This window comes from Vespula pensylvanica, chromosome 3, assembly GCF_014466175.1.
Source record: "Vespula pensylvanica isolate Volc-1 chromosome 3, ASM1446617v1, whole genome shotgun sequence".
Lineage (NCBI taxonomy): Eukaryota > Metazoa > Arthropoda > Insecta > Hymenoptera > Vespidae > Vespula > Vespula pensylvanica.
In genome coordinates this window covers 5,596,442-5,619,894 of record NC_057687.1, presented here as the reverse complement: position 1 = coordinate 5,619,894, position 23,453 = coordinate 5,596,442, and the positions used below count along the sequence as shown (strand labels likewise).

The 23,453-nt window shown below is 33.4% G+C and overlaps 6 protein-coding genes across 8 annotated transcripts in view; 3 read left to right on the top strand and 3 right to left on the bottom strand.

Annotated features, from left to right (window-relative positions):
• Window positions 1–2,486, bottom strand: part of LOC122627907 (protein neuralized) — a 63,512-nt gene extending 61,026 nt beyond the window's left edge. The window contains exon 1 of the mRNA XM_043809533.1: window positions 2,156–2,486. Coding sequence (XP_043665468.1) covers window positions 2,156–2,189 — 34 coding nt within the window. The 5' untranslated portion in view covers window positions 2,190–2,486. The remainder of the gene's footprint in view (window positions 1–2,155) is intronic.
• A 560-nt stretch (window positions 2,487–3,046) lies between these two features.
• On the top strand, window positions 3,047–4,877 carry LOC122627902. Its single transcript, XM_043809524.1, has 4 exons — window positions 3,047–3,794; window positions 3,956–4,132; window positions 4,199–4,313; window positions 4,385–4,877. Exons 1-4 carry the CDS (start codon window positions 3,698–3,700, stop codon window positions 4,500–4,502), a joined length of 507 nt encoding a protein of 168 aa, XP_043665459.1. The 5' UTR covers window positions 3,047–3,697; the 3' UTR covers window positions 4,503–4,877.
• Window positions 4,878–5,968: 1,091 nt separating this feature from the next.
• LOC122627894 (suppressor of fused homolog) lies at window positions 5,969–11,179 on the bottom strand. The gene is made up of 7 exons (XM_043809517.1): window positions 10,793–11,179; window positions 10,021–10,113; window positions 7,582–7,891; window positions 7,260–7,495; window positions 6,915–7,136; window positions 6,619–6,826; window positions 5,969–6,535 (listed from the first exon to the last, which is right to left on the bottom strand). Exons 1-7 carry the CDS (start codon window positions 10,969–10,971, stop codon window positions 6,470–6,472), a joined length of 1,314 nt encoding a protein of 437 aa, XP_043665452.1. The 5' UTR covers window positions 10,972–11,179; the 3' UTR covers window positions 5,969–6,469.
• Window positions 11,180–11,304: 125 nt separating this feature from the next.
• LOC122627899 (TM2 domain-containing protein CG11103) lies at window positions 11,305–13,246 on the top strand. Its single transcript, XM_043809522.1, has 3 exons — window positions 11,305–11,713; window positions 11,822–11,909; window positions 11,980–13,246. The coding sequence occupies exons 1-3, from the start codon at window positions 11,571–11,573 to the stop codon at window positions 12,307–12,309; spliced, it is 561 nt and encodes a 186-aa protein (XP_043665457.1). The 5' UTR covers window positions 11,305–11,570; the 3' UTR covers window positions 12,310–13,246.
• Window positions 11,956–14,223, bottom strand: LOC122627895 (translation initiation factor eIF-2B subunit beta). The gene is made up of 6 exons (XM_043809518.1): window positions 14,025–14,223; window positions 13,869–13,955; window positions 13,492–13,773; window positions 13,258–13,414; window positions 12,778–13,172; window positions 11,956–12,705 (listed from the first exon to the last, which is right to left on the bottom strand). Exons 1-6 carry the CDS (start codon window positions 14,081–14,083, stop codon window positions 12,633–12,635), a joined length of 1,053 nt encoding a protein of 350 aa, XP_043665453.1. The 5' UTR covers window positions 14,084–14,223; the 3' UTR covers window positions 11,956–12,632.
• Window positions 14,224–14,389: 166 nt separating this feature from the next.
• LOC122627889 (coiled-coil domain-containing protein 186-like) lies at window positions 14,390–19,917 on the top strand. 3 transcript variants are annotated; one of them, XM_043809507.1, is made up of 10 exons: window positions 14,390–14,683; window positions 14,830–16,083; window positions 16,149–16,536; window positions 16,622–16,892; window positions 16,997–17,400; window positions 17,487–18,025; window positions 18,125–18,390; window positions 18,553–18,576; window positions 18,716–18,865; window positions 18,945–19,917. In XM_043809507.1, exons 1-10 carry the CDS (start codon window positions 14,596–14,598, stop codon window positions 19,017–19,019), a joined length of 3,459 nt encoding a protein of 1,152 aa, XP_043665442.1. In that variant the 5' UTR covers window positions 14,390–14,595; the 3' UTR covers window positions 19,020–19,917. The 3 variants fall into 3 exon arrangements, with proteins under 3 accessions (XP_043665442.1, XP_043665441.1, XP_043665443.1); XM_043809506.1 differs by having other exon boundaries at window positions 14,806–16,083; XM_043809508.1 differs by lacking the exon at window positions 18,553–18,576 and having other exon boundaries at window positions 14,806–16,083.
• Window positions 19,918–23,453: the final 3,536 nt, after the last annotated feature.

The following is a 23,453-nucleotide window of genomic DNA, read 5'->3' as shown; positions in this document are numbered from 1 at the left end:
AATATATCTAAGTGTATAAATAAATAAATACATCTAATGAATAATAACAATATAAATACGATATAATAGGCCAATTAATTATTCTAAAATTTCTGAAACTCTAAAAGTGATAAGAACTAATTATATATCGCCAAACAACGTATCAACATTATGTTATCTCTTTTAAAATAAATCGACGCGTAAGCAGCTCAATAGTTTATCACATATCCTAAGACGATACGTTTTTTTACTACTCGCTTGAACTATTAACAACCTAAAAGATAAAGCGTATTATCCATCTTTGCCAACATTTGTAAACATCCTCCAACTGTTACAAAAATCTAAATTAAAAACAAATTAAGTCTATGTGAGATGTTCGATAGATATTATAAAAAAAAAAACTACTTATAAACGATTACCATAGCATAGTAACAATTTTGTAAATGTCTACTATCCCTCGTTACAAAAAAAAAAAAAAAGAAAAAAAAAGAAACGAAGAACGTTAATTAAAAATCAATGACCACGTTGTCACTGGCGCGATAGTTCGTATCTATTACGGACATACCGGAAGAGCATTTCCTTTCTTACCGACCAGGTAAATAGTTTAGCGTAGGTGTCGCCCTTGGCCAACTCTGGCGGGTCGACGAGTCGGTAAAAAAAATAGTCGTACCTATTCATTTCCAAAAATAGCATTTATCAACGATATAAATAACACGGTAGACTCGAGATCTACAAGAAACGACAATAAAGACGAGCTTCTTCTACGATTTATGTATGCTGAATACAAGAACATATTCTACATTTGCATAAACGAGAAAAGAAAGATTATTCGATTGTGCCGAAACAGATGACACCTGCATTATCGAACCTTCCTCATTCAAGCACAAAGTGTAAACAAACGAAAATCGCAATGACGAACGACTCTTTCATCGATAAATGAATGAATAAAAATGAATGAAAGAAAAAAAAAAAATAAGCGTACGTTCGCAAGAAAGACGATATGATAAACAGAGGACGAAGAGAAGTAATCCAGAAAGAAAAAAATTTGAGCATGAGTAAGAATAACTTGAGAATGTCCCATTGGTGATACAATAACGATCGTTTTGCGCAGATCGAGTCAATGCGGCAGAAAAATCAAAGACCAATGCGATTATTTTACATGGAAGGGTAATTGGACCTGAATCTTAATCGAGACAACGGAAAGAAAGAGAGAGAGAGAGAGAGAGAGAGAGAGAGAGAGAGAGAGAGAGAGAGAGAGAGAGATTAAATAACACGATCACTTTAGGTACTTTACTGCAAAGGAAGGAAGGAATGAAAATGAACGAACGCACTGCGGTGCGTACGTAAACGCGTTAGAACATGAGTGCAGAGAAACAGAGAGAGAGAGAGAAGGATAGAAAGAGAGAGAGAGAGAGAGAGAGAGAAAGAGAAAGAGTGAGAGAGAACGGTTTTGGTAGTTTTGATTACGTCGACGCACGGTCGACCTAACCTCAAAACGAGCGTCTTCTATCCTTTTTTTCCTGTCGTTCTTCTCGAGATAGATATAGTCGAGAAATTTGCAAAGAACGAAAGAAAGAAAGAAAGGAAGGAAGGAAAGAAGGCGATGAACCTTCTCTCGGATAGCTAAATCGTACATGAAAAGGACAAAGAAGGAGAGAAGAAAAGAGGAATGGAAAGAAGGAAAGAGAGAGAGAGAGAAAGAAAGAGAGAGAGAGAGAGAGAGAGAGAGAGAGGGAAAGGGAACGAAAAGTAGAAAGGAAAGAAAGAGAAAAAGACAGAATGAAAGAACGAGGGATAGAGATAGAGAAAGAGAATGAGAATAAGAGAGAGAGAGAGAGGGAGAGAAAGAAAGGTCGTGGGGTTAGTTTGAAACGATGAACGAGAACTCGTGACAGGTTGACACACGTCAAATGTCCAAATCGATGGCTAGTAAAGAGATCGCTATCGATGCCGAAGAGAGTCGAGATCGTATGTAGTATGGTAGAGAAATGGTAGCTGTGTTGAATGTAGTGGCAGCACACTACTTTTTTAACGCGTTCTCGAAGGAAAGAAGGCCTCGCGTGCGTGAGTCTATGTATACGCGTGTACATACACGTATATGGTTACATAGGTAGAGAAGGAGACAGGGAACGCGTAAGGTGTATATTAGTCGAGTGAGAGAGAAGGAGAGACTTACCGCTGTGTCCGGTGTTGCTCGACGACTGGCCCATTATTATTGTCGCACCTTGGACGATGTGAGGCACGATGAGAGGCACGAGGCGATGCTGCACTGTCCTCCGAAACCCGAACTCACGTGAACTTCTCGAAGAGACATGGAAGCGAGAAAGACCGACACATTTTTTTCCCTGTTCGAAACAATAATACACAGAGTCACATTGTGCTGGTGTGGTGGTCGTTGTAAACCGTGCGCGGTGTGTCGCTACGGCAGAGGAGACGTGCACCAGTCTCCTTTCCCTTCCCTCTCAACCGCCAACCTTTCTCTCTCTCTCTCTCTCTCTCTCTCTCTCTCTCTCTCTCTCACTCACTCACTCACTCACTCACTCACTCACTCACTCTATCTCTCTTTCTCTTTTTCTCTACGCCTCTCATTCTCTCTCTCTCTCTCGCTGCGCCGACGAGAGGTGATTGGCCCGCGACGCTGCGCGCGCATGCGCGACCCGCGACAATTCAAACTCCCTTTTCTATCTCTATCTCTTACGGCGCCTGCGGAGTTTTACACGAATTATCAACTTCCTCGAGCGAATCTACTCAGTTCCCGCGATTCCATTTTTCGTATTGTTTAAAGAGTAAGATTATTTTCGTTGTTTATTCTTAACGTTGAAAAAAGATACGTAAGAAAGTCCGAACCGAATTCATTAACTTTGTATATAAAACCGTGTTAATTTTTCATTTCTGGTTTCTACGATATCTTGATAGATTCTATCAGTCTTACGAAGAAATACCGACATCCTCTCACGTGTTTCCGTTTCCGCTAGATCGCTGTCACCTTTCCGTAAATCATAAACTGCGCCCAGAATTCGCGTGTCGCATGATCGTCGTCGTCGTCGTAGTCGTAGTCGCAGTCGACGTTATCGTTGTCGTTGTAGTCGTTGTCATCGTCCTCCTTCGTTCTTTAATAAACATTATCACGCGATTACTATGCGAAAAAGTAATTCGTATAACCCGAGCAATTGGTTCGAAGTCGTACTACTCTCGAAACGTTTCTTCTCTTCGTTATTGAAAGACAGTCGACGAATCGCTAACTATTTACGAAGATACACGTTTAGGCCGTGTCCTTTTGCCCTGAAATCCCTTCGAGATTTGCCAGGATAAAGGAGGATATAATGACGTGCGACGCAAGGGAGATAATCGATCCGTTATGAAGTTATAAATCTTCGAAGAAGAGATCGGGCTCTAACAACGATACGAGGCTACGATATATATATATCTCCTTGGCAACGTCGTGGCAAAACATTACGTCAGTAGTAAGGAAGTGCAATACGTTAAGGAACGTTGTCGAGGCCTATACTTCTTCTTCATCGTAGAAGATCTCTCTATGGATCTAATAAGGAACGATAAGATCAACCGTGGATGGTGGATCGTAAAACGATTTTGAAGAGAAGGATAGATCCAAGAACCTTTTTTTCCAATCGATATCGATCCTGTCATGAACGTCGCCGAAGACTTTCATCGACTTTTTCAACTATCCAACAGCTGATGAAGATCCGTCGAATTTTTCATGAACCTAATAGTTCTTTCCTTTCGAAGGAAAATGAATCGGGAATGTCCTTCGATTCTTTGCATTCTCGTGTTACTAATGGTTCTTCTTCAAAGAGGTCAGTCTTAGTTGATGATCAATCAATTTTTCAATGATTTGTAATGGCGTGAGAAAATCAATAAGACGCCTGTTTAACCGGTGTCGGAGTGTTAAAGACGTTAATCGTTCTATCGTCTACTCGACACGGATAAAATTTCTTCTTACTTTTTCTTTTTTTAGCTTCGGCCATTGATTGTTTTAAATGTGTCTCGATCGACGGCGATAACAAACCCTGCGACGATCCCTTTCATAATAATGGCAGTCTTGCCTTTTTGGAGTCACCTTGTTTGGGTGGCCGTAAAGGTCGAGACGGTCTATTCCCTGCGACCGCTTGTATCAAGATATCTGGGATCTATGGTGAATTTTTTTTCTATAGAGAGATGAAGAAGATCCGTGAGTTCTATTATGGTTGAATTTTTTCAGACGAATCCGGTATTTCGCTCACTGTCAGAAGCTGTGCGTTGGATAGCGGAACTCTGACAACGGATTCTGAGATCATAAGGATGTCTCATTGCGGCGGTTTCTATTTTGACGATAAGTAATATAAAAATGTTTTCAAACGATATAATTGTAGATGAAAACGTTCGATATCATTTCTCTAATTTGTAGATACGTTCGGGGCTGTGTTCAATCCTGTAACGACGCAGATGCATGTAACGGGACTAATCGGATCAAGGAAACATCTTTGATCGTCTTGATATTACCTATTTTTTTCGGGCTCGTTTGAGCGAGACGAATTCGATTTAAAGTACAACTATTTCGGTCAATGAGGAAAAGACATATCTAATTATGTTTGATCATTTTCTGAACACGAATAACGAAAACTGCCACATTACGATATTTTAAACCGACCGTCTCTTTGCATCGAACGAAATCGAACGATCTTTCGAATAATTTTCTAAGCTTATACCTTACGACATGTAATAGCATAATTTTGCGATCCCGTTTTGGCTTTTCATCGTCGCTAGAATTTTCTAAAATGTCTTCATTCTAGAATGTAAAATCGCTAGTTTGTAAACGAAAAAAACATACGATTGTCATAATCAATTTGTATATCTTAATTATATCGTCAAAGAAATAAACTATTACTCGAAAAACATAAGAATGTAAGTTATTGATTATCCGTATAAAAATTATGACAACTTTATGTACTTCGTTACCATCTAACCTGTCTGAGTTCTTCCTATTAATTACGCGAAGGATCACGAATCTCCGTTAAATCAATGGTCACGTATCAAAAGTCTATACGAGTAAAAGAAATTGTGATGGTATCGGTATAAATCAATGATCGATCATGAAAAAAAGGCTATCAAATGTCTTCGAACAGTTTAACGAGTTTGCTGCGCGTTTGACATGTTGGTTATGGGACACCTTCGAATCCTTACTGGACATCTTTATGGATTTTTTAGCGAAGATGCTCGAACTGATACTTGCCGTGATGAACCTATTCTTTCAAGTGATGTGTTTCCTTAGGGATCTCTGTATCGATGCTATGAGAACGTACTTGAATGCCTTTCATGGTATCGTCAATATCGTCAAAAGCATCAAATGCGATGATGTGGAAGATTTTGCCTCTGCGTGTATCGTCGTCATTCTTTGGGTCGAGGCTATCAGGATAGTTATGAGCTTGGTGAAGCAGGTACGAGGAATGATTCTGCTGTAGAAAGGATCTAGGACAGGAAATATTGGAGTCTCAATGGGCTCACATGAAATAGTCAAGAATTCGCTTCGGCGTGACATTGAAGGCTATGATACAAAAACCAGGTAACATGTTCGCATTTGAATCTTAAAATAAGATTAACGTAGATTTTTATGAAAGTTTTAAATTTATAAAGAGTTATCTGGTTTTTGATTTAGCAGCTATAAAGTACTAGAGATAAAATTTACATTACAATTTCAATGTCATGATTCTTCAGAATCCACGGATACAAATATGGACTTGGTTTGGTCGAAAAGCGAACAAACAAAATAATAATTTAAACGCAAATCCAAAGATTTATGGAAAACAGCATTGCTCGTGCAAGAAATCTGGCAAGCAGGGTGGTCGATGCGTAAAACGTTTCCAGAAAGAATAAAATATAAAATATTGAATAAAATATAAAAGAGGATTATTTGTCAAGGTAATATAGTAGATATTCTATCGATTTCCAAAATCCTAGAAAATTCGCTAAAAGAATATCAGGATCTTATACATCGTCTTTATGTAAACGTTTATTATACATAACAATGTGTAAAGCCGTATATCAAATACCATTACACTTTATAAGTTATATCCTATTATATACATTATTAAATACGAAGCATAAGACATCATTTAATAAAAGAGAGACTGTTCAATCCGTTTCATTTGCGACAACCTTCCCGCTTCTTCCAAAATTGTTATTAATAATATTTTGTCTCCACTTTTACACGTCCTCGTAATTCTTTCCCACGTATTCATACACACTAACGCGCGATTTATAAAATTCATAAATTACATAAACTTAAAAAAAAATGTATAGTCGTAAAAAAAAGCGATCGCGTTATAAATATCCGTTTCGAAGTTGCCTTTTAACGAAACCGTATAATACTTTAATCCTTCTCAATGTTACGAGCTTAAACATTAGAAAATACGAAAGAAACTTTTCCATGAGATTCGAGACAGGACCTTATCTTACCTTTCTTTCTTTCTTTCTTTTTTTTTTTTTTTATATATCAGTCATTCACAACGGTTATAACCAACTTATGTTCGGGCCAAGAAAATGTTTTTGGCAATTGAATCTGTAAATATACGAGAGAAAACAAAATCATTCCAAGTACAACGATAAAAATAAATTCAACGAATCGACGAATGTAAGACTCACTTGTTCTGGCGAATTTAAGATCTGAAATTCGTTCGCCATTTTTTCTGACAAATCCTCGGGTAATAAAACTTGTAACCAAGGGCCTTGAACAACGTATGGTTTTTCTTTGGATACCAAAGTACCTGTAACCGAGGGTGCTACTATCGTCACAGCTGTGTGAGACAATATGGATTTAAACGTAAAATGCCTTCCGTGCATAACTCGTCCTCTGCAATACAAAAAAAAAAAAATGTCAATTTATAAATAATCATCCGATATTTTGTAACAAACATTAAAGAATAAATTCGGCTATTAACTTTATCGCTAACGGTAGCAAGGATCCAGCTTCGAGGTTAAACGTTAAATGTAATCCCGGTAAAACTTTGACACAATTCATATCAGAAAAGCCTGTATCTCTCTCTTGTTCACAAGGAGATAATCTTTCTGTCTTTATTATGGGTTTAATATCTTCGTCGTCGGAATCTTCTTTAATTTCTCTATATTTTTCCGTACTCTTGTCGCCGGTAACTTGTACCCACCTAAAAATGTCGCGATACTGTTTCTCTAAACAATTCATTTGCGACGTCTATTTTCATACAAGAAAAAAAAGAAAAGGAAAGAAAACAAATACATTTGTAAAGAATTATATTGATTTATAGTACCAGCACTTTGCAGAAACACCACTTAAATTGGATCCTTCCCTTTCAATACCACATTGAATTTTCTCTGCAACAGAAGGATCCTCCTCCATAACAGAATGCATCCTTTTCATATCCGTCAACAACCACGGGCCGCAACCCCTTGTTGTTTTCAAAAGATTTACTACACCCAGACCATTCCAATGTTGAGCTGCTTGTAATTCCTCGGAAGTAACTCCCACAATTTGTACGAATGAAACCTAGGAACATTGTATTAAAATTAATAAATATATATATATATATATATTATTCCATATAAAAAATGATATTCTCGAAGACAACGTACTTCGCCATGAGGAGTAGAAACCGATGCCGGTAGTTGAGGATCTCTGCCCATTAAAATTTGCGTGATGCGACCGCTGCTATTGTCCAAAGGAGCGTGCCATGAAACATGATCACCAGGAAGCAGCATGTTGCCAGAGTTAAAGACGTATTTAGCCAGTTGTTGCATTACATTTGCCGGCCAGGTGGGTGGAGTCGTTTCACCTCTTTCTCGTACCAATCTAAAGGTAAGCTCAAAACCAAAACCACTTGGACGACCTGGACCACTTTTTGGATGTAGTCGTCCATCTCCGTGTAAATCGGAAAGACCCAAACTAAAGACCAAAGAAAAAAGACAAAAAAAAAATTAAAAAGAAAAGGGAACATCATTATCTTTTGATGAATCGAGCTTCAAATTAAATTGAAATTCAAAAATAGAATTAAAAGGAAACGAAGAGGATGTCTCATATTGTATAGAATAGAAATCCATTCCTCCTCCTCTCCCACACTCTACAAAAAAAAAAAGTAAAGTAAAAAAAAAAAAAAAAAGTCAAGAAGTACGGTCAATGGCAGATTATATTTAGTCAGGACAGACGAAAAAGGGGAAAGTCTCGTGCTTCTATTTCCGATTCCTTGAGCTTTTCAACGACTTCATCCTCTCGTGCCCTATCGTCTTCTATATATAGAGAAAGGCACGAACTATTAGAGCAGCTGCTTGAAATCGAAGAAGCATGGACCACTTTAAAAAAGAAAGGAAGGAAAGATGCCCTTTAGCGAAAAGCCACTTGTCGCTCGTTATGCAGATATTGTCGGAACTCGTGGCTACGACGAAATCCTTTCGATCGTCAAGAGACTCTTTTCCTTTCTTTCTTTTTTTCTTTCTTTTCTTCTTTCTCTCTCTTTCTTTTCCAATTCATTCTGTTCTATTTCCTATATATCATATATATATATATATATATATATATATATATATATATATATACGTATATACAGATACTTGGATTTAACTCGAACGCGAACGAAGAAAAGTATTGAACGAATTAATCGACTGCTTCTTAAGAGTAAAGATAAATCGAAGGAAGGAAGGACCCTTCTGTTAGTTTTCCTTTTCTCCCTAGGAAGCTTGATTTTGAAACGACAAATGCTGCTGACGGTTTACATAGGATGAATTATATTACGACTGGAATGAGGATAGGAACGGAGATTAAAGAAAATATGAGGATATACTAACAGGAGAGGAGAGATAAGGGGAGAGGAGAAAGGAACGTCTTTAAAGTGACGACGACGACGACGACGACGAAGAAGAAGAAGAAGAAGAAGAAGAAGAAGAAGAAGAAGAAGAAGAAGAAGAAGAAGACAGAGATTGAAGTACACGAGGAGACTGCACGTGTCATATTCATGTGTATGTGTATATATATATATAGATACATATCATACATAATACAACAGTAGGTGCAAATGTATGTACATATATATGTGACACATACATACCTATATGTATATATATATATATATATATATACATATTGATATGTATGTATGTATATATATATATGATATACAATTATGACACACACACCTATGTATATATATATATATATATATATATACATATCTATATATGTACATATATATATGTTGATATATATACATATTGTATATATGTATATTATATAAAATTATAGATATGACTATAGATCCATCTAGCACGTGTACATGAACACACGCGCGCGCGCGTTCATGAAGCTCGCGGGCTTTGTACAAAGAAGCACGGGCACACTTCTACCTAAACAGGGTGACATTAACGAATGCCCGACTTCCCGTTTTTTTTTCTCTCTTTCTTTCGCTCGGCGTCTCTTCCCCTATGGCGCAAAAAACGAAGGGCTGTCTTTTCTGAATGAATGATGCCTCGAAGAAGAGAAAAGGAAGCATGTGGCTGAGCGATGAGAGCAAAATGAATCGCTTCGTTCGATGGATGTTCCTCTCTCTTAACGGAGAGAGAAACGTTCCTCCTTATTCGAGTCGAAGTCTAACTATTCGCAAAAATTAGACGGAAGGACGATTTTTATTTCATATCAGTTTGAATACCAAGAAGAATACAGATGTTACACTAAAAGAAGATAAATAAAAGTATTAATATTGCAGTTCTTGATTATTTTCAAACTGAAAATAAAATTTAAGAAGAAACTCCGCGGAATAGATTTTTCTTGTCATCGAAGTATCTAGAGTTAAAATCTGCAGGGTGGGGGAAGAGAAAAGAAGAGAAGATTAAAATAATTATCTAGATGAATAGATAGATGGTAATAGAATATACATAATCACGTTTTATGAGCATTTTAAACGTTATCTCTTAGGGATCAGATTACGTTCGTATTCGAAGAATTTCGAAGAATCTTGTCGAAATGTAAATATTGAAGAATATTCTTACGAAAGAAATTAAAAAAAAAAAAAATTCGATACTTACCTCACGTAATGCCAATGAGGAGGCACGCCTAGTTCGGGACAGCCAGGATTTTCGTACATACTTATATAGTCGAGAGGATCAGGACCACCCAACCTGCGAATAAGTATACAGGAAATTCGATTTATTTGATTGTACATCCGGGCTAGACTGGTATATACATGACAAACGAAGGGTGGCTAAATATAAGCCACCCTTTTCCTCGTCCATGACGTTTAAACGGTTGGCATTTTCGTTCTGACGCATACCAGCAACTATCCAGCAACGCAATTCGAATTATTTTCTTTTTTCTTTTTTTTTTTCGTAGGAGTCAATTATGTTAGATGGTGGCGCTGCCATCGTCAAGATGGCAGCGATCGATTGATTATCGGTAATCATCGATCTATTTATCGACGTAAAATCGCTTAATTGGACGCTTCAACGTAATCATTTCTATTCGATTAATATCGTTGAAATAACGATCTTATTATCGTGAATGTCGGACAACGTATAACGCATAACGATAACATAGAAAAGAATCGTAATACTTTCGATTTTTTTGCTCCTTCCTGTTGACGTCGTATATATACAACTTTTCAAAACAATAGTCGACATTGATATTCTCATGAACAAGGAGAAATCAACAATGTATCGAGGCGTATAATGTATCTTAACGCTAGTTAAATGGAACGAATATTTTACAGGACGCAAATTAAAGTTGCTACGATATCAAAACACAATCATGTCTTTATGTTACTTTTTCGTTAGTTTAAATTGTTGGTTAGAAAATTCTTACCAATATTTCACAACAGCTGTGACAGTGAGAGGATTGGCTTGGTCTGGATAAATTTCTTTACACAATCCATGCAAGGCGTCCAAACCGAGTGCTCTGGCTGTTGGTGGTGGTGCTTGGCTAGATTGTCCTGACGAACAACCTCTGTAAAACTCTTCTCTCTCGCGCATATTGGTGTACATAAAAGCACGGGAATATGATCGAAAGAATTCGTCGTATCGGATGGAACGCCCCTCGACGAGTCAGGACGACGCGAAACCCTTCGTCCGTGTCGTACAAGCTCTCGCGGACGAACGATCCGACGACGAAGACAGGCACCGACTGACTATACAGATAGCACGTACCGCACGACTGACAAAACAAAAGCGTTTTGGGTGTGCATCTTTCGGGGAGCCACTAGTTGCGTGTGAGAGAGAGCAAGCACGTGATACTAGTTCGAGATCGAAAAGCGCGATGATTGGTCGACGTACTATAATGGCGGACGAATACGACCAATCACAAGTTAAGCTTACTTTACGGAACGATTTATCGAACGTAACTCGTATCGAAGTGACGTTTTTCTCTATTCTTAACTACTTTCTAATATGATAAAAAAAGATGAAAAAAAGAAAATGTCGCGAAGACCAATAAGAGAAAAGTAACAGCAACGATTTATCTCGGGACTTCGGCTCGCACTGATTTAAGTTTTTTTCTTTTAACGTAACCGACGAATGGATGTATTCTTTTAACAAAAACGTATAGACTCGTACGATGATGCATTTAAGATGTTATACTTGACAAAATGAGGTTAAATCTTACGTTTTTCGTCCTTGTTGGGTTTTATTGGAATTTGATCGAATGCTTGGTAGTTACGGCAGCGAATAAAAGCACGGAATCACAACAGGACTACAAGCCGGAGGGGCCTTTGATATTGTGCAAATTTCTGTGAGTACACGGACTTATACATATGACCTAAAATAATCGATCTATTAATTTCGTCGTTGATAGATCGAACATAGAAAAAGATTTATCGAAAATACATACTTTTTTTAGTCCAAAGGAATTTATTGAATGTGAAGATCCAGTTGATCATAAGGGAAATAAAACTGCAAAAGAGGAAACAGGTTTCGGTTGTGTGAAGGTATAGATCGGTTTACAAGGTAAAAGAAATTTCTTGAAAATTCATCAATGTTTAAATATTTTACTTTCAGTTTGGAGGCTCACGTTATGAGGATGTTGAAAAAACAAAAGTATTCTGTACTGTATTACCAGACATAGAATGTTATGGTCCAAGAACATTTTTTCGTAAAGGAATTCCTTGCATAAAATATAGTGAACATTTTTTTGTCACTACGTTACTTTATAGTATATTGTTAGGTGTATTAGGTATGGATCGGTTTTGTCTAGGTCAAACGGGAACTGCAGTAGGTAAATTGTTAACGGTAGGTGGCGTTGGAGTATGGTGGATTGTTGATGTTATTTTACTAGTTACAAATTCTTTGCAACCTGAAGATGGAAGTAATTGGAATCCATATGTATAGCACGTACATTATATATATAAGAATTGTTAAAAAACTTTATATCTCTGTAATATAAATACATTGTTTTAGGATATATTCTATCGTATATCTGTTCCAGTATTTTTTGATAAAATTAAGATTCTTTACATTAGTACAAAGAGAGATTGTATCTGTATAAGAATCCTTTATTTAGGACAATACGTTTTATAATCACTTTTATAAAAGAATCTCTCTTATGCGTTTTATATAAACTTTAAATTTAACATCTCGGTAAAAATTGTCTCAATGATTCACGTATAATTTGAGTCATTCTTGTTATGTTAATATTCTAAATTATTGTAAAATTATAATTCATAATCATCTGGGTGATAAAGCTCGCTAAGTAATCTATAAATATATGATGGTGCATTTCCACCTCTGAAATTCATGAATAAATTTCATATGGTATGTTGCATTATCAAAGTAGCATTTATAACATGAATAACTTACGTATTGGAGATAAATAATGTGACAAGATCAGCAGGTACATAATCAAACATTGGATTATAAGCATGAATTCTTTCCATGAGAGGTTCATTAGCACCATCTAATACACCTTGCGTGGGAGAAATATGTTGATTAAATCCATGTTGCTCGTGTGAGCATAAATAAAGTGGTGAAAGTTTGTACAAAGGTAGTAACACCATTACAGGAACGGAATAATGTTTTGCAGCCTGTGCAACTGGATGCGAACCAGATATTGCTCTTAATCCTCCATTAGCCATGACTGTATGAGTACCGATGATTACTTTATTTACACGTGACATCATTGCAAAAATTGCTACGTCTGATATTAAAGTAGTTTTAATTTTAGCTTTTGCGAGGTTAACTGCCATTTCATGACCCTTTAAACAATAAGTAACATTATTGTAATAAAAATATGTAATTATTAAATCATTAAATATTATTATTAAACGCATATATATTTACACTTAAAGACGGTCCTCCTTCGGCCACTATAACTTCAAAAGCTCTTGTTGCAGCAGCTTTCATAAAAAACTTTTCAACTAAATTAGATTTACCAATAGTCATTATAATTTCATTAGAATGAATGTGTTCTGAAGCTTGCTGTGTAATATTTTCTGAACTATAAAATAGAAAATTTAAGATTATACAATTGAACAAAGCTAATATGATGAAACAAATTACATCATATTGACTTACCATGTTTCTAATTCCACCTCAAATTCATTTATATGTTCGATGAGAGCTGATTTAAGAGTAGGTACAACAATATCATAATCAGTGTCTTGATCACGTTCAGCCGTAAGAATTTTATGTAATGATTCCTGAGGATCTGTTTCTTCCGTTCTATTCTTAAGCTCCGATCTATATTCTTCCCTAATTATCAGCAATATACGTCTTACCATATTTCCAATGGAAGCTTCAAGTGGAACTGATTCGATCAAATATTTTCCATTCTTTGTAATAATATCCATTAGTTCTCTACATAATAAAATACATTTAAATTAATAATTTGCTCTTAACCTTAATATATAATATATAATATAAAATATAACAATATTTGCTATGAAACTTACTTTGCAGTATTCCATTCCGAATAACTAATAATATCTTTCAAAACAGAAACACTAGCAATAACAATATTGTATGCTCCTTTGATATTTCTGAAATATAAAGATGTAAAAATTATTTTACCCACCTCATATTTAAGATTAAAATGATAAAAATTTTACCCGTAATGAATATCCTTTATTAATTTTAATACACGTTCATTAATATCGTTAACGATCATTTTCAAAAAGTTACTTTTAAAATTAAATATAAATATAATAATTTTATTTAAATATTTATAAACACGTGTAGGCACTAGAGAAAATCTTTAAGCACGCGACACTACTAGTAGTTATTTGAGATTAAAGAATGTTTCCAGAAAATTATTCGTTTATGTAGTCTTCTTGTTTCCATCGATAGTACAATTCGATAAAATTACGATTATCGGTAATGATCGATATGTACGATGTACATGGACCATTGACTGCAACTTGCCGAATGTTTTCAAGATGTATAGTAATGCTGGAATGTAACTAATGCAAACATGTCGATACGTTGACAGTTAAATGTTACAGATTTTAGGTTACTTTCTCTGCTCAGAGGTTCTTTTTGCGTTCATCAAGCATTGCCACGTATCCAAATTCTTTAAAAACTACAAGGTGCAATCGTACTTCAATCGAGAAATTTCAATAGAATTAATTAATTAAATAAAATCCATTTTAATTTAAAGAAAATAAAGGTGAATCTTTTGAAATGGACGCGAAGTCAGATTCGTATTCAAACGGAGATAAGTTTGATAATACCGATTCTACAAGTAAATCCAAAAATGATTCGACAGAAGGTATACGTATTTCAAAAATTTTGATAATTAAAAAAATTATCTTATATTATGTATTTGCGTATGTACAATATAACTAGCTTTAATTAATTTATAAATTTATTTATGAATATATTATATTGAAGATATTAATCTCTTGTTTCATACAGTTCGTTTAACAGAAAATTGTCTGCTGCCATTAAATGAAAATATAAAACAGAATAGTAGTCTACAAAATCAGAGTCTTTATTCTAAAGAGGATAAAGTAGAAGTTGAATGTAATTTAGTATCGTTAAGAAAAGATAACAATCCAAATGAAAGTAATTCGTTATTAAATAGGATCAGTATTAATATGGATGAAACAAGTGTACATATAAATAGCATTCCAAATGAAAAAGATGAAAATTTATCATTATCAATGAATATTGATCTTCCAAATGAGAAAGTTTTTCAAGAATTATCTTCCAATGATTCATTGTATATAGATTATTCGCATAAAAATATGGATAAGATCTCTGGGACTGAAACAGGTACTAATAACACGTATGAAGATAATATGTATGATATTAAATTAGAAACACCTATAACCAAACAATCGTTACTTACGAATGTTGCACACGATTCTTCAATAATAAAAGATGTAGGTTCAGTGGAATTAACAGAACCAATAAATAAAGAAATTTTAACAAATTTGCAAACTAATAGTGATGATTCTATAAAAATAATAGAAATAAATACAACGTCAACCGAAGAATGTAACAAAGATACGGAATGTATAAATAAAGTACATGTTTTACCCAATTTACCAGAAAGTACAGATAAAGGATTTAAACAACAAACTAAATTACAATCGTCAGAAGTTTCAGTTCAGAAAGGAAAAGTAGATCTTGCTTCCATATATCGACCAACTCTGAACGACGATAGTAAACTTGTAAGGATACCACTGCCAATAAATCGAATGAGTTTAGTGCAATCTAATGCACATTTTATAAATAGAAGTCGAAATTTTCTGAATTTCATCACAGAAAAATCCACAAATATCATGGAGAAAGCATTGTTACCGCAACATCTAACTATGAAATATACCTCAGGATATACAAATAGTAACGAGAAAAAGAATATAGATGGACCTTCTGCAAAAAAGGAGTTATCACCAAAATATTTAGTGCCTCCCAAAGAATGTGATACAATAACAAAAATCGTAAATCCACCAGTTGTATCTATAATAGAACAGAACAAAATTTGTGAACAAAAAGATCTATTGAACGAAAACAATTCAAAATATGAGGTTCCTTCGATGTTTAACTCATCTTCTGCTGACTCAATTGATGGTACATTAACAAGTATTAAAAATAATTGCAAGTTTACTAATTCTGAAGAACATATTACAACCCAAACAACAGAAGCTTTAATGACAACAGATGGTAAACATAATGATTACTTCAATATACTATTGTTTTTTCAATTATTAATTGCAAGTATTTTATAGGTGAAATATCGCAAGAAAATTCAGCAGACTGTCAAACTCACTCAATTAATAATGAAAGTTCTTATGAAACGAATTTATTACAACATCCTATATATTTAACACTACTGAAAGATTATGCTAAATTAAAAGATAATAATACAAAATTATTAGAGAAAGTAGAAGTCTTAGAAGAAAAAAATAACACATTGGAAGCAGAGAAAAGTGGAGAACCTTATAAAATACAAATTGAAACATTAGAAAAAACTGTAGATAAATTAACATTTGAATTGCGCGCATCATTAGCTACACAGGATATATTGAAAAGGGAACATTCTGCTGCTAATAAAGAAATGGAATCTATGGTAATAAAGTATGCAGTCAGTGAAAAACAATTGATTGATACACAAAGGTATATTGTTTGTCTGACAGAAATCTTTGAAAAAAATGTTGACAAAAGAGAGATCTTTTTTTTTTTAATATTGTATTTTTAATAGGGCAAGGGAATATGCAGAACGTAAATTGAAAGATATTACAAAAGAGCAAGAACTCTTGCAGAATAAATTACGGCAGGCTCAAGGAGAGAGAACTAGAATATGTAATATATTGGATGGTAAATGTCGTGAAGTAGGTGACCTTCAGAAAGAAGTTGAAAGACTTAATGGAGATGTACAGATGAAAGAAGTGAAACTCAAGTGGTCACAAAGTAAATTAAAAACGGAAATGGAATTACAAAAAGAAACACAGCAAAAACTTGATAAAGCTTTGGTAAGAAAAGACATTAACTAAATTGTAAAACTTCGATATTGGTAAAAAAGCTTTTCGTACTTTAAGTCTACGTATTATATTTCCTCTTATATTTATTTTTATAGAGTAGAATTAATGAAATGAAAGAGGAGTGTGAACAAGTACGTAAAGAAACACAGGAAACTATTAGAAAATTTCAATTGTCTGAAGAAAATAAAGCTATAACGTTAGATCAGCAGCTTAAAGAACAACAAGCACGTTTAATTTTAGAAAGATATGTAACTGAAGACAAGGAAATGCTATGCTTACAGTTACAAAAAGAAGTTGAAACATTATTGCACAGACAACAAGTGTTAATTGAAGAGAACAATGTACTTGGTATAAAAATACAAGACTATGAAAAAAGGCAGCAAGAATACGAAGATACTCTTAATAATTTAAAGATTCTAGCGGATCAACGACAAACGGAAATTATTGATTTATCGCAAAGAGTTTCACAAATCGAAGTATTGAAATTCCAATTACAAGAGTAAGTATTTATATTTAATAATCCTAAAATAACAATTTTTTCTATGAAAATTATTTATCTCTACAAATATTTTGTTGATTACGTAGAGCAGAGAAGAGTCTAACATCAACGATAGCTGAATCAGAAAAATTGCATTTAACAAATAATGAATTGGAATCTGATATGCATGCATGTCGTTTACGCGAGGCCGCTATGTTAGATTTTACACAAAAGTTAACAGATAAAAACGTATCTCTCCAATCAGAGTTTACTGCACTTGAAACAAAAACTAAACAGCTCGAAGAAGAACAAGGTCCGCTTCGTGATCAAGTGAATGAATTGAAAAACAAAATTAAATTGCTTGAAGACAATGTAATATTCGAACAAAAAAGAAGATTAGAAGAATGTGAAATTTTAGCAAAACACGTGGCAGAACAAACGCAACTTGTTCAAAACTTAACACAAAAGTTAGAAGATAGTCAAGGGGAAAATGTAGTACTTAAGAGAAAACAACAAAGAAATATGAAAGAAATAATGCGAGAATTACAGCAATGTCGAAAAAAATTGGAGGCGTTTCAATTATCTTCACCTAGTAATTCGATGAATGTTGCATCAAGGACTGGTTCAAACACATCCCTAAATACAGGTTTCAGTTTTTTTCTGTTTTTTCTTTTTTTCTTTTCAACATAGTATTGGCTTCTGCTTATCAATATCGACTTTTAATTTAATTAATTTTTTGTTATAGGCGAAGCAGTGAATGGTGCCTTATCCGATAACAGTACCAATGGTGAAAATTATATTCATTCACTCGAACCAGCTAAAAAATTATTAATGGATCGTATTGTGATGTTACAAAATGATAATGCAAAAAAATTAGAAAAAATTGATTTCTTGGAAGAACATACACGAACGTTGGTCGAAGAAATACAGAAGAAAACAAAGATAATACAACATTATATTTTACATGAGAATTCTGGTGCCATGGGTAGTAACGAAAGAGATAGATACAAGGTAATTAATTAATTAATCAATTTCGTAATAATTTCATTTTCATTCGATTTAAAATATTGAAAGGTTTTGTTTTGTTCCAACTTGGTAAAAATACTTTAAATAATATTTAGAAATTGAAGCATACTAATATATATAGTATGCTTTTTATTTTTGTCATTATAGCATATCAAAAGCAGGAAAAATACTGTAAGTTATATGTAGGATTAAATTTTCTATCAAATAGTTACAAGATGTATAATTCTACACTATATTTTTCTACTATTATATATAAATTAACACTGTATATATATATATATATGTACTTTTTTTTTTATATGAACTATAGGCAGAATTAGCAAAGAATGGAGGTATAATGGCATCTGTTTACAATCAAAAAGTTTCAGATGAAAACATGACTTTAAAACTTTCTTTAGAAATGAATCAAAAATTATACGCCGTCGTGGAAGATACGTTATTCAAAAATATGGCTTTGAAGGTAATTGAAATGCATTATATATACAATTAAAGGTAACTAATGTGTTTATATACATATATATATTTTTATGTCTTTGTAGGATAGTATTAATACTTTAGGTGCAGAAATAGCAAAGTTAACAATACAAAATCAACAAAGACAATTGACGAATTAGAAATATTGCCATATATCATTTTTTTTATTTAATTAATAATTAGATTTTGAAAACATAAAGTTTTGTGTTTTCATTATTATTTCTGAATTTGCTGAATGATGAGTTCGAACAAATATGAATTGACGATTGCTGCTATATTTGAAAAGCATGAAAAGCTTAAAATTTAATATATAAATTTTGTAAGAATGAGAATTACTTATAACATTATTTTAAGCAAACAGAAACTTAATGCATCATTGGATCATTTTATTGTAATAAGTTTATTTTTATATAGTTAATTCTTTTTTTAAACGTCCAAGAAACGAGAAGAAAAAACGAAAAATCTTAAAAATGTAAAAACTTTATGTCACAACCTATATATCTAGAATGAAAAAATTATCTAGTCCTTTTAATCGAAACAAATTATAATCCAAAGCTAAGTCCATTGCAGTTTTAAATACCATTATTAACAAATTTTCTTTTATATAAAAAATCAATTTATCATCTAGTCACATTATATCTTAACTTAACATAATTACTTTGATCAAAGAACAAATGAAATAAATGATATCCATAATTTGTATTTACATTTTCTATATGATATATATTGCAGATTCCTTTTTATAAGTTCGACGAAAATATTTTATCATCATATTCTTTATAATTTTACTATTACATATATCATGAAATTTTGATCAATTTTATTTTATTACTTTAAGAATATGATTACAATCATATAAGATTGTGAAATTTGTTAATAACTGATAAAGTAGTAGAATATTTTTTTAAGTCCTGTACATAATACTTAACTTGTATATATTAAGCGCGCAAGCTTGTACCAAAGTGTATTAATTAAAAAAAAAGTACATTGTATATCGTAATTAAAGTATTATTAAAACCATCTGTAGACACAAAAACAGTATCGACTTTTGCAAAATTACGTGGAAATATATAAAAACACCAAATTTTTAAAAAAACGTAATAACACTTACCTGTATCCCGTTCACTTGAATTTATATAAACAATAAAAAAGAAATAATAGTAATAAAAAAAAAAAAAACACCATACATAAATATCGCTTAATTTTTTTCTTACCTACTTCCCATACTAAGCTCAGCATCCTTACGTAATTATTTACAGAGGATCAAGCCGTAAAAGAATATTACAAACGAAAGCAAAAAATAAACGTGGAATCTTTTGAAGTATTTCCCGCATTACTTGTGCACATGTCGTTCTTGCAAAAATATACGCATTCCATTTTCATTACGTAAAACAGTATGGATGAATATTGTGAGAGAATAATTTAATGACGTATTCAAAAAGACTATGTACCAATTTCCAGTCCTAAACATCGTTTACAATTGAACGCTCACTAATAGATTAAAATATTTATTCGATTATAAACTTGCTCATCATCTTTCGAATATTTACGTGCGTCATAATTAACAAGTTTTTTAATTTTGTTTTATAGCTTCATTAAAATGAGTGGGATAGTCGTTTCGTGTTAGAAAAAAAAAAAGGAAAAGAAAAAGAAAAAATAATAATAATAAAGAAAAAGCTGCGCGTAGCTTCGAATTTTCGTGCTCGCAACCTAGATTAACGAAAAATAAAAAAGAGAGAGTTATCATAAAAATAGTACAAGTTTGCTTTCACACGTTTAATGACAATCTGTACTACATAATATAAAGTATTTGATTATAACAAGACAAAGCAGACCTCGTGACTTTGTAATCTATATCTTTTCTCTGGCAATTATGAAACTATTACATTTTTACTCCTTTTAACGAGAGGAATACACCTATTATTTGCAACCGATCGAGTTGTAAGAGAAATATCGTTTATTAATTTCTCAGTTCTATTTGCCATATGTAAGACACATGATTTCCTCGGACAATAATTTTGCTTTTTCCTTCCTTCCTTTCTTCCTTCCTTCCTTCCTTCCTTCCTTTTCCCTTTTTTTTTTTTTTTGGCCGTCCCATTATTTATTTATTTTTCTTTTCTTTTTAGTTTCTCGTTTCCATCGCCGCTCTCTCACTTCACATATACCATTCTCATATATAATTTTAATATACGTATGTATGTTATATACATTATGCACAGCAGTTACGCTCTTACAAAGCACATCCTATCGAAATTTACAATCGAGTGGCAAACGTAATGATTTAGCTCGAAAGTAGTAGGTACGTGTATGTATCGTTTACGTATATATGTATGTGTATATTTATATATTGCTTTCTGTACATTGTACGTGTTAACTACATGTACATATATCCTTATACCCTACGTTTCTCCTCGCGAATGTTTTTATTTATTTTCTTTTTTCTTTCTTCCTTTTTTTTTTTTATTGTTATTGTTGTTGCTGTTGTTATTGTTGTTGTTGTCGTCATGTTAATGAAGAAGGAGGTCTACAAAAGCGGCCATTTATTTCATTATAATGAGAAGTCAAATTCATCGATTATTTAACATATTTCCTCCTTCTTTCAATCTCCTCTTAAATCGTCGATTATCGTAAGAATAAAATCATCGTGGAACATCGTAATGTAAATGATAAATCGTTATCCCTGGTCGTATTAATTAGGCGAAAGTATGTACCCCTTTTTGTTTTTATCGCAATCGATTTTAGAATCTCCGCCTTATTCTCGGTTCTTACTAATTAAGCTTGATCGTTAATGGTATTAGAACGGTACATGCACCTGTTCTCATTCTCCAAGCTTATCTTAGGAAATCCCAAACATATTTTTTTTTTTTTTTTTTTTTTTCTTATTATTTCGTCTAATTATTGGCAAAATTCTGCTCTTTGTGTTAATTGATTATAAACTTCGACGAAAATTCCGTAAAGAATTATCGATTATTATATCTATTTAATCGCACATGCACGATAAAAAGAGTAAGAGAGGAAAAAATAAACAGAAAGAGAGAGAAAGAGAGAGATGAAACTATATCTAAGGAGAATTAATATAAATTTCATGAAACTATATTAAGTACTTAATAAAATTTTCTTTAATAAGATATGTGCAAAATTTTCATAATATTAAATTATCGACCTGGGATATTTTCATATTTTCTTATTTTCTTATACAATATATATGTGTATATATATATATATATATATATACATATATACATACATATATATGTGTGTGTGTGTGTATATATGTAGAGAAATAGATAGGTAGATAGATATATTATTTTTATAAAAGAAATATGAGATCATACGTATAAATATATACACGTATTTGTTTGACCCTTTACGGAATTTTAGTCTCTTCATGTTCGCTAGTACACATTTAAAATGTTTATACAAAGTGAGAACGAATATGAGAATGGCGAATAATATTTATGTGCGTTCGTTATATTGAAATTTTTAAAGGTCAAAAGCATTTTACAACGCCTCTCGTCTATTCTCTCGAGTTCCCTAAAAAGTTATTTTCTTTTGCCTTCTTGTTCTTTCTCTTCGCAAAAAAAAAAAAAATCCTCTTTAAAAATCGTACACATTTTACGGCACACTGTCACAGCATATTGTCTCAATTTTTCCCTTTCATTTCAGTATATGAAGTTAACGCACAAATCGGTTTATAATAGTAAAGTCTGTGTATTTCGTAGACCTCGATTAGTATCGTATGTATTTATATTTTATTTAAAATATATGAGAAGTTCAGGATGGAAATAACGATCGTTCTGAGGGAGCTGAAGAATGAAATCTGATCCTAACAATAAAATAGAAAGAAAGAAAGAAAGAAAGAAAGAAAAAAAGAAAGGAAGGAAGAAAGAAAGAAAGAATGAAAGAAAGAAGAAAAAAAGAAACGAACGATGTGGCTTGAACCTTAAAATGGGTAGACTCTAATCTTAAAGCAGACTTTGTTCGATTTTCAAAATGGATTCGAGAGGAAATAAATGCGTTTTGATAAATGAGACTGGAAAGTCGTTATTTCTCTCTCCTTCTCCCTTTCTCGAGCGTAGGATCGATAAAGGAACGAGTTTAAATTCGACAAAGCCAAAATCAATGACTATACACGGAGAGAGAGAGAGAGAGAGAGAGAGAGAGAGAGAGAGAGAGAGAGAGAGAGAGAATATAGTCAAGCGGAGAAGCTTTCCCATGCGGAACCATGCTTGTGCTGGAGCTTGCGAGGGAGCTTTCGAACTGGCGGAGCGAATACTAGTACCACCACCATCACAACCACTACGACTACTACACCGCTACCACCACCATTACCACTACCACCATCAGTACCACCCCTGCTGGTACTACTAGCTGGATATACCGGTGGACAGGCCACAACCCTCGGTGCCTAGCCACGACTACCGCGTTAATTTTGTCGGGCGAATTGATTTTGGCTCCAATGCTGGCTACGCACGCCTTTGCCTATCTCCGACTGGCTAGCTAGCCGGAGATGGCAAGTTAACGTTGAAGGGTAAATCGAGCATTCCGAGTATATGACTGAACCGACAGAGAGA

What these genes read in the sequence shown, in the direction of transcription:
- LOC122627894 (XM_043809517.1), bottom strand. Translation starts at nt 10,971, where the DNA reads ATGTACACCAATATGCGCGAGAGAGAAGAGTTTTACAGAGGTTGTTCG. An exon ending in CCTCATTGGCATTACGTGAG is followed by an intron (nt 7,892 to 10,020) that starts GTAAGTATCGAA and finishes TTTGGTCTTTAG; the next exon opens with TTTGGGTCTTTCCGATTTAC. An exon ending in GGTGTTTCTGCAAAGTGCTG is followed by an intron (nt 7,137 to 7,259) that starts GTACTATAAATC and finishes CGACATTTTTAG; the next exon opens with GTGGGTACAAGTTACCGGCG.
- LOC122627902 (XM_043809524.1), top strand. Translation starts at nt 3,698, where the DNA reads ATGAACCTAATAGTTCTTTCCTTTCGAAGGAAAATGAATCGGGAATGT. An exon ending in AATGGTTCTTCTTCAAAGAG is followed by an intron (nt 3,795 to 3,955) that starts GTCAGTCTTAGT and finishes TTCTTTTTTTAG; the next exon opens with CTTCGGCCATTGATTGTTTT. An exon ending in GGTTTCTATTTTGACGATAA is followed by an intron (nt 4,314 to 4,384) that starts GTAATATAAAAA and finishes TCTAATTTGTAG; the next exon opens with ATACGTTCGGGGCTGTGTTC.
- LOC122627889 (XM_043809506.1), top strand. Translation starts at nt 14,596, where the DNA reads ATGGACGCGAAGTCAGATTCGTATTCAAACGGAGATAAGTTTGATAAT. An exon ending in AAAAACTTGATAAAGCTTTG is followed by an intron (nt 16,893 to 16,996) that starts GTAAGAAAAGAC and finishes TTATTTTTATAG; the next exon opens with AGTAGAATTAATGAAATGAA. An exon ending in ACGAAAGAGATAGATACAAG is followed by an intron (nt 18,391 to 18,552) that starts GTAATTAATTAA and finishes TTGTCATTATAG; the next exon opens with CATATCAAAAGCAGGAAAAA.
- LOC122627899 (XM_043809522.1), top strand. Translation starts at nt 11,571, where the DNA reads ATGAGGTTAAATCTTACGTTTTTCGTCCTTGTTGGGTTTTATTGGAAT. An exon ending in TTGATATTGTGCAAATTTCT is followed by an intron (nt 11,714 to 11,821) that starts GTGAGTACACGG and finishes TACTTTTTTTAG; the next exon opens with TCCAAAGGAATTTATTGAAT. An exon ending in CAGGTTTCGGTTGTGTGAAG is followed by an intron (nt 11,910 to 11,979) that starts GTATAGATCGGT and finishes TTTTACTTTCAG; the next exon opens with TTTGGAGGCTCACGTTATGA.
- LOC122627895 (XM_043809518.1), bottom strand. Translation starts at nt 14,083, where the DNA reads ATGATCGTTAACGATATTAATGAACGTGTATTAAAATTAATAAAGGAT. An exon ending in ATAAAGGATATTCATTACGG is followed by an intron (nt 13,956 to 14,024) that starts GTAAAATTTTTA and finishes TTTATATTTCAG; the next exon opens with AAATATCAAAGGAGCATACA. An exon ending in GAGGTGGAATTAGAAACATG is followed by an intron (nt 13,415 to 13,491) that starts GTAAGTCAATAT and finishes TCTATTTTATAG; the next exon opens with TTCAGAAAATATTACACAGC.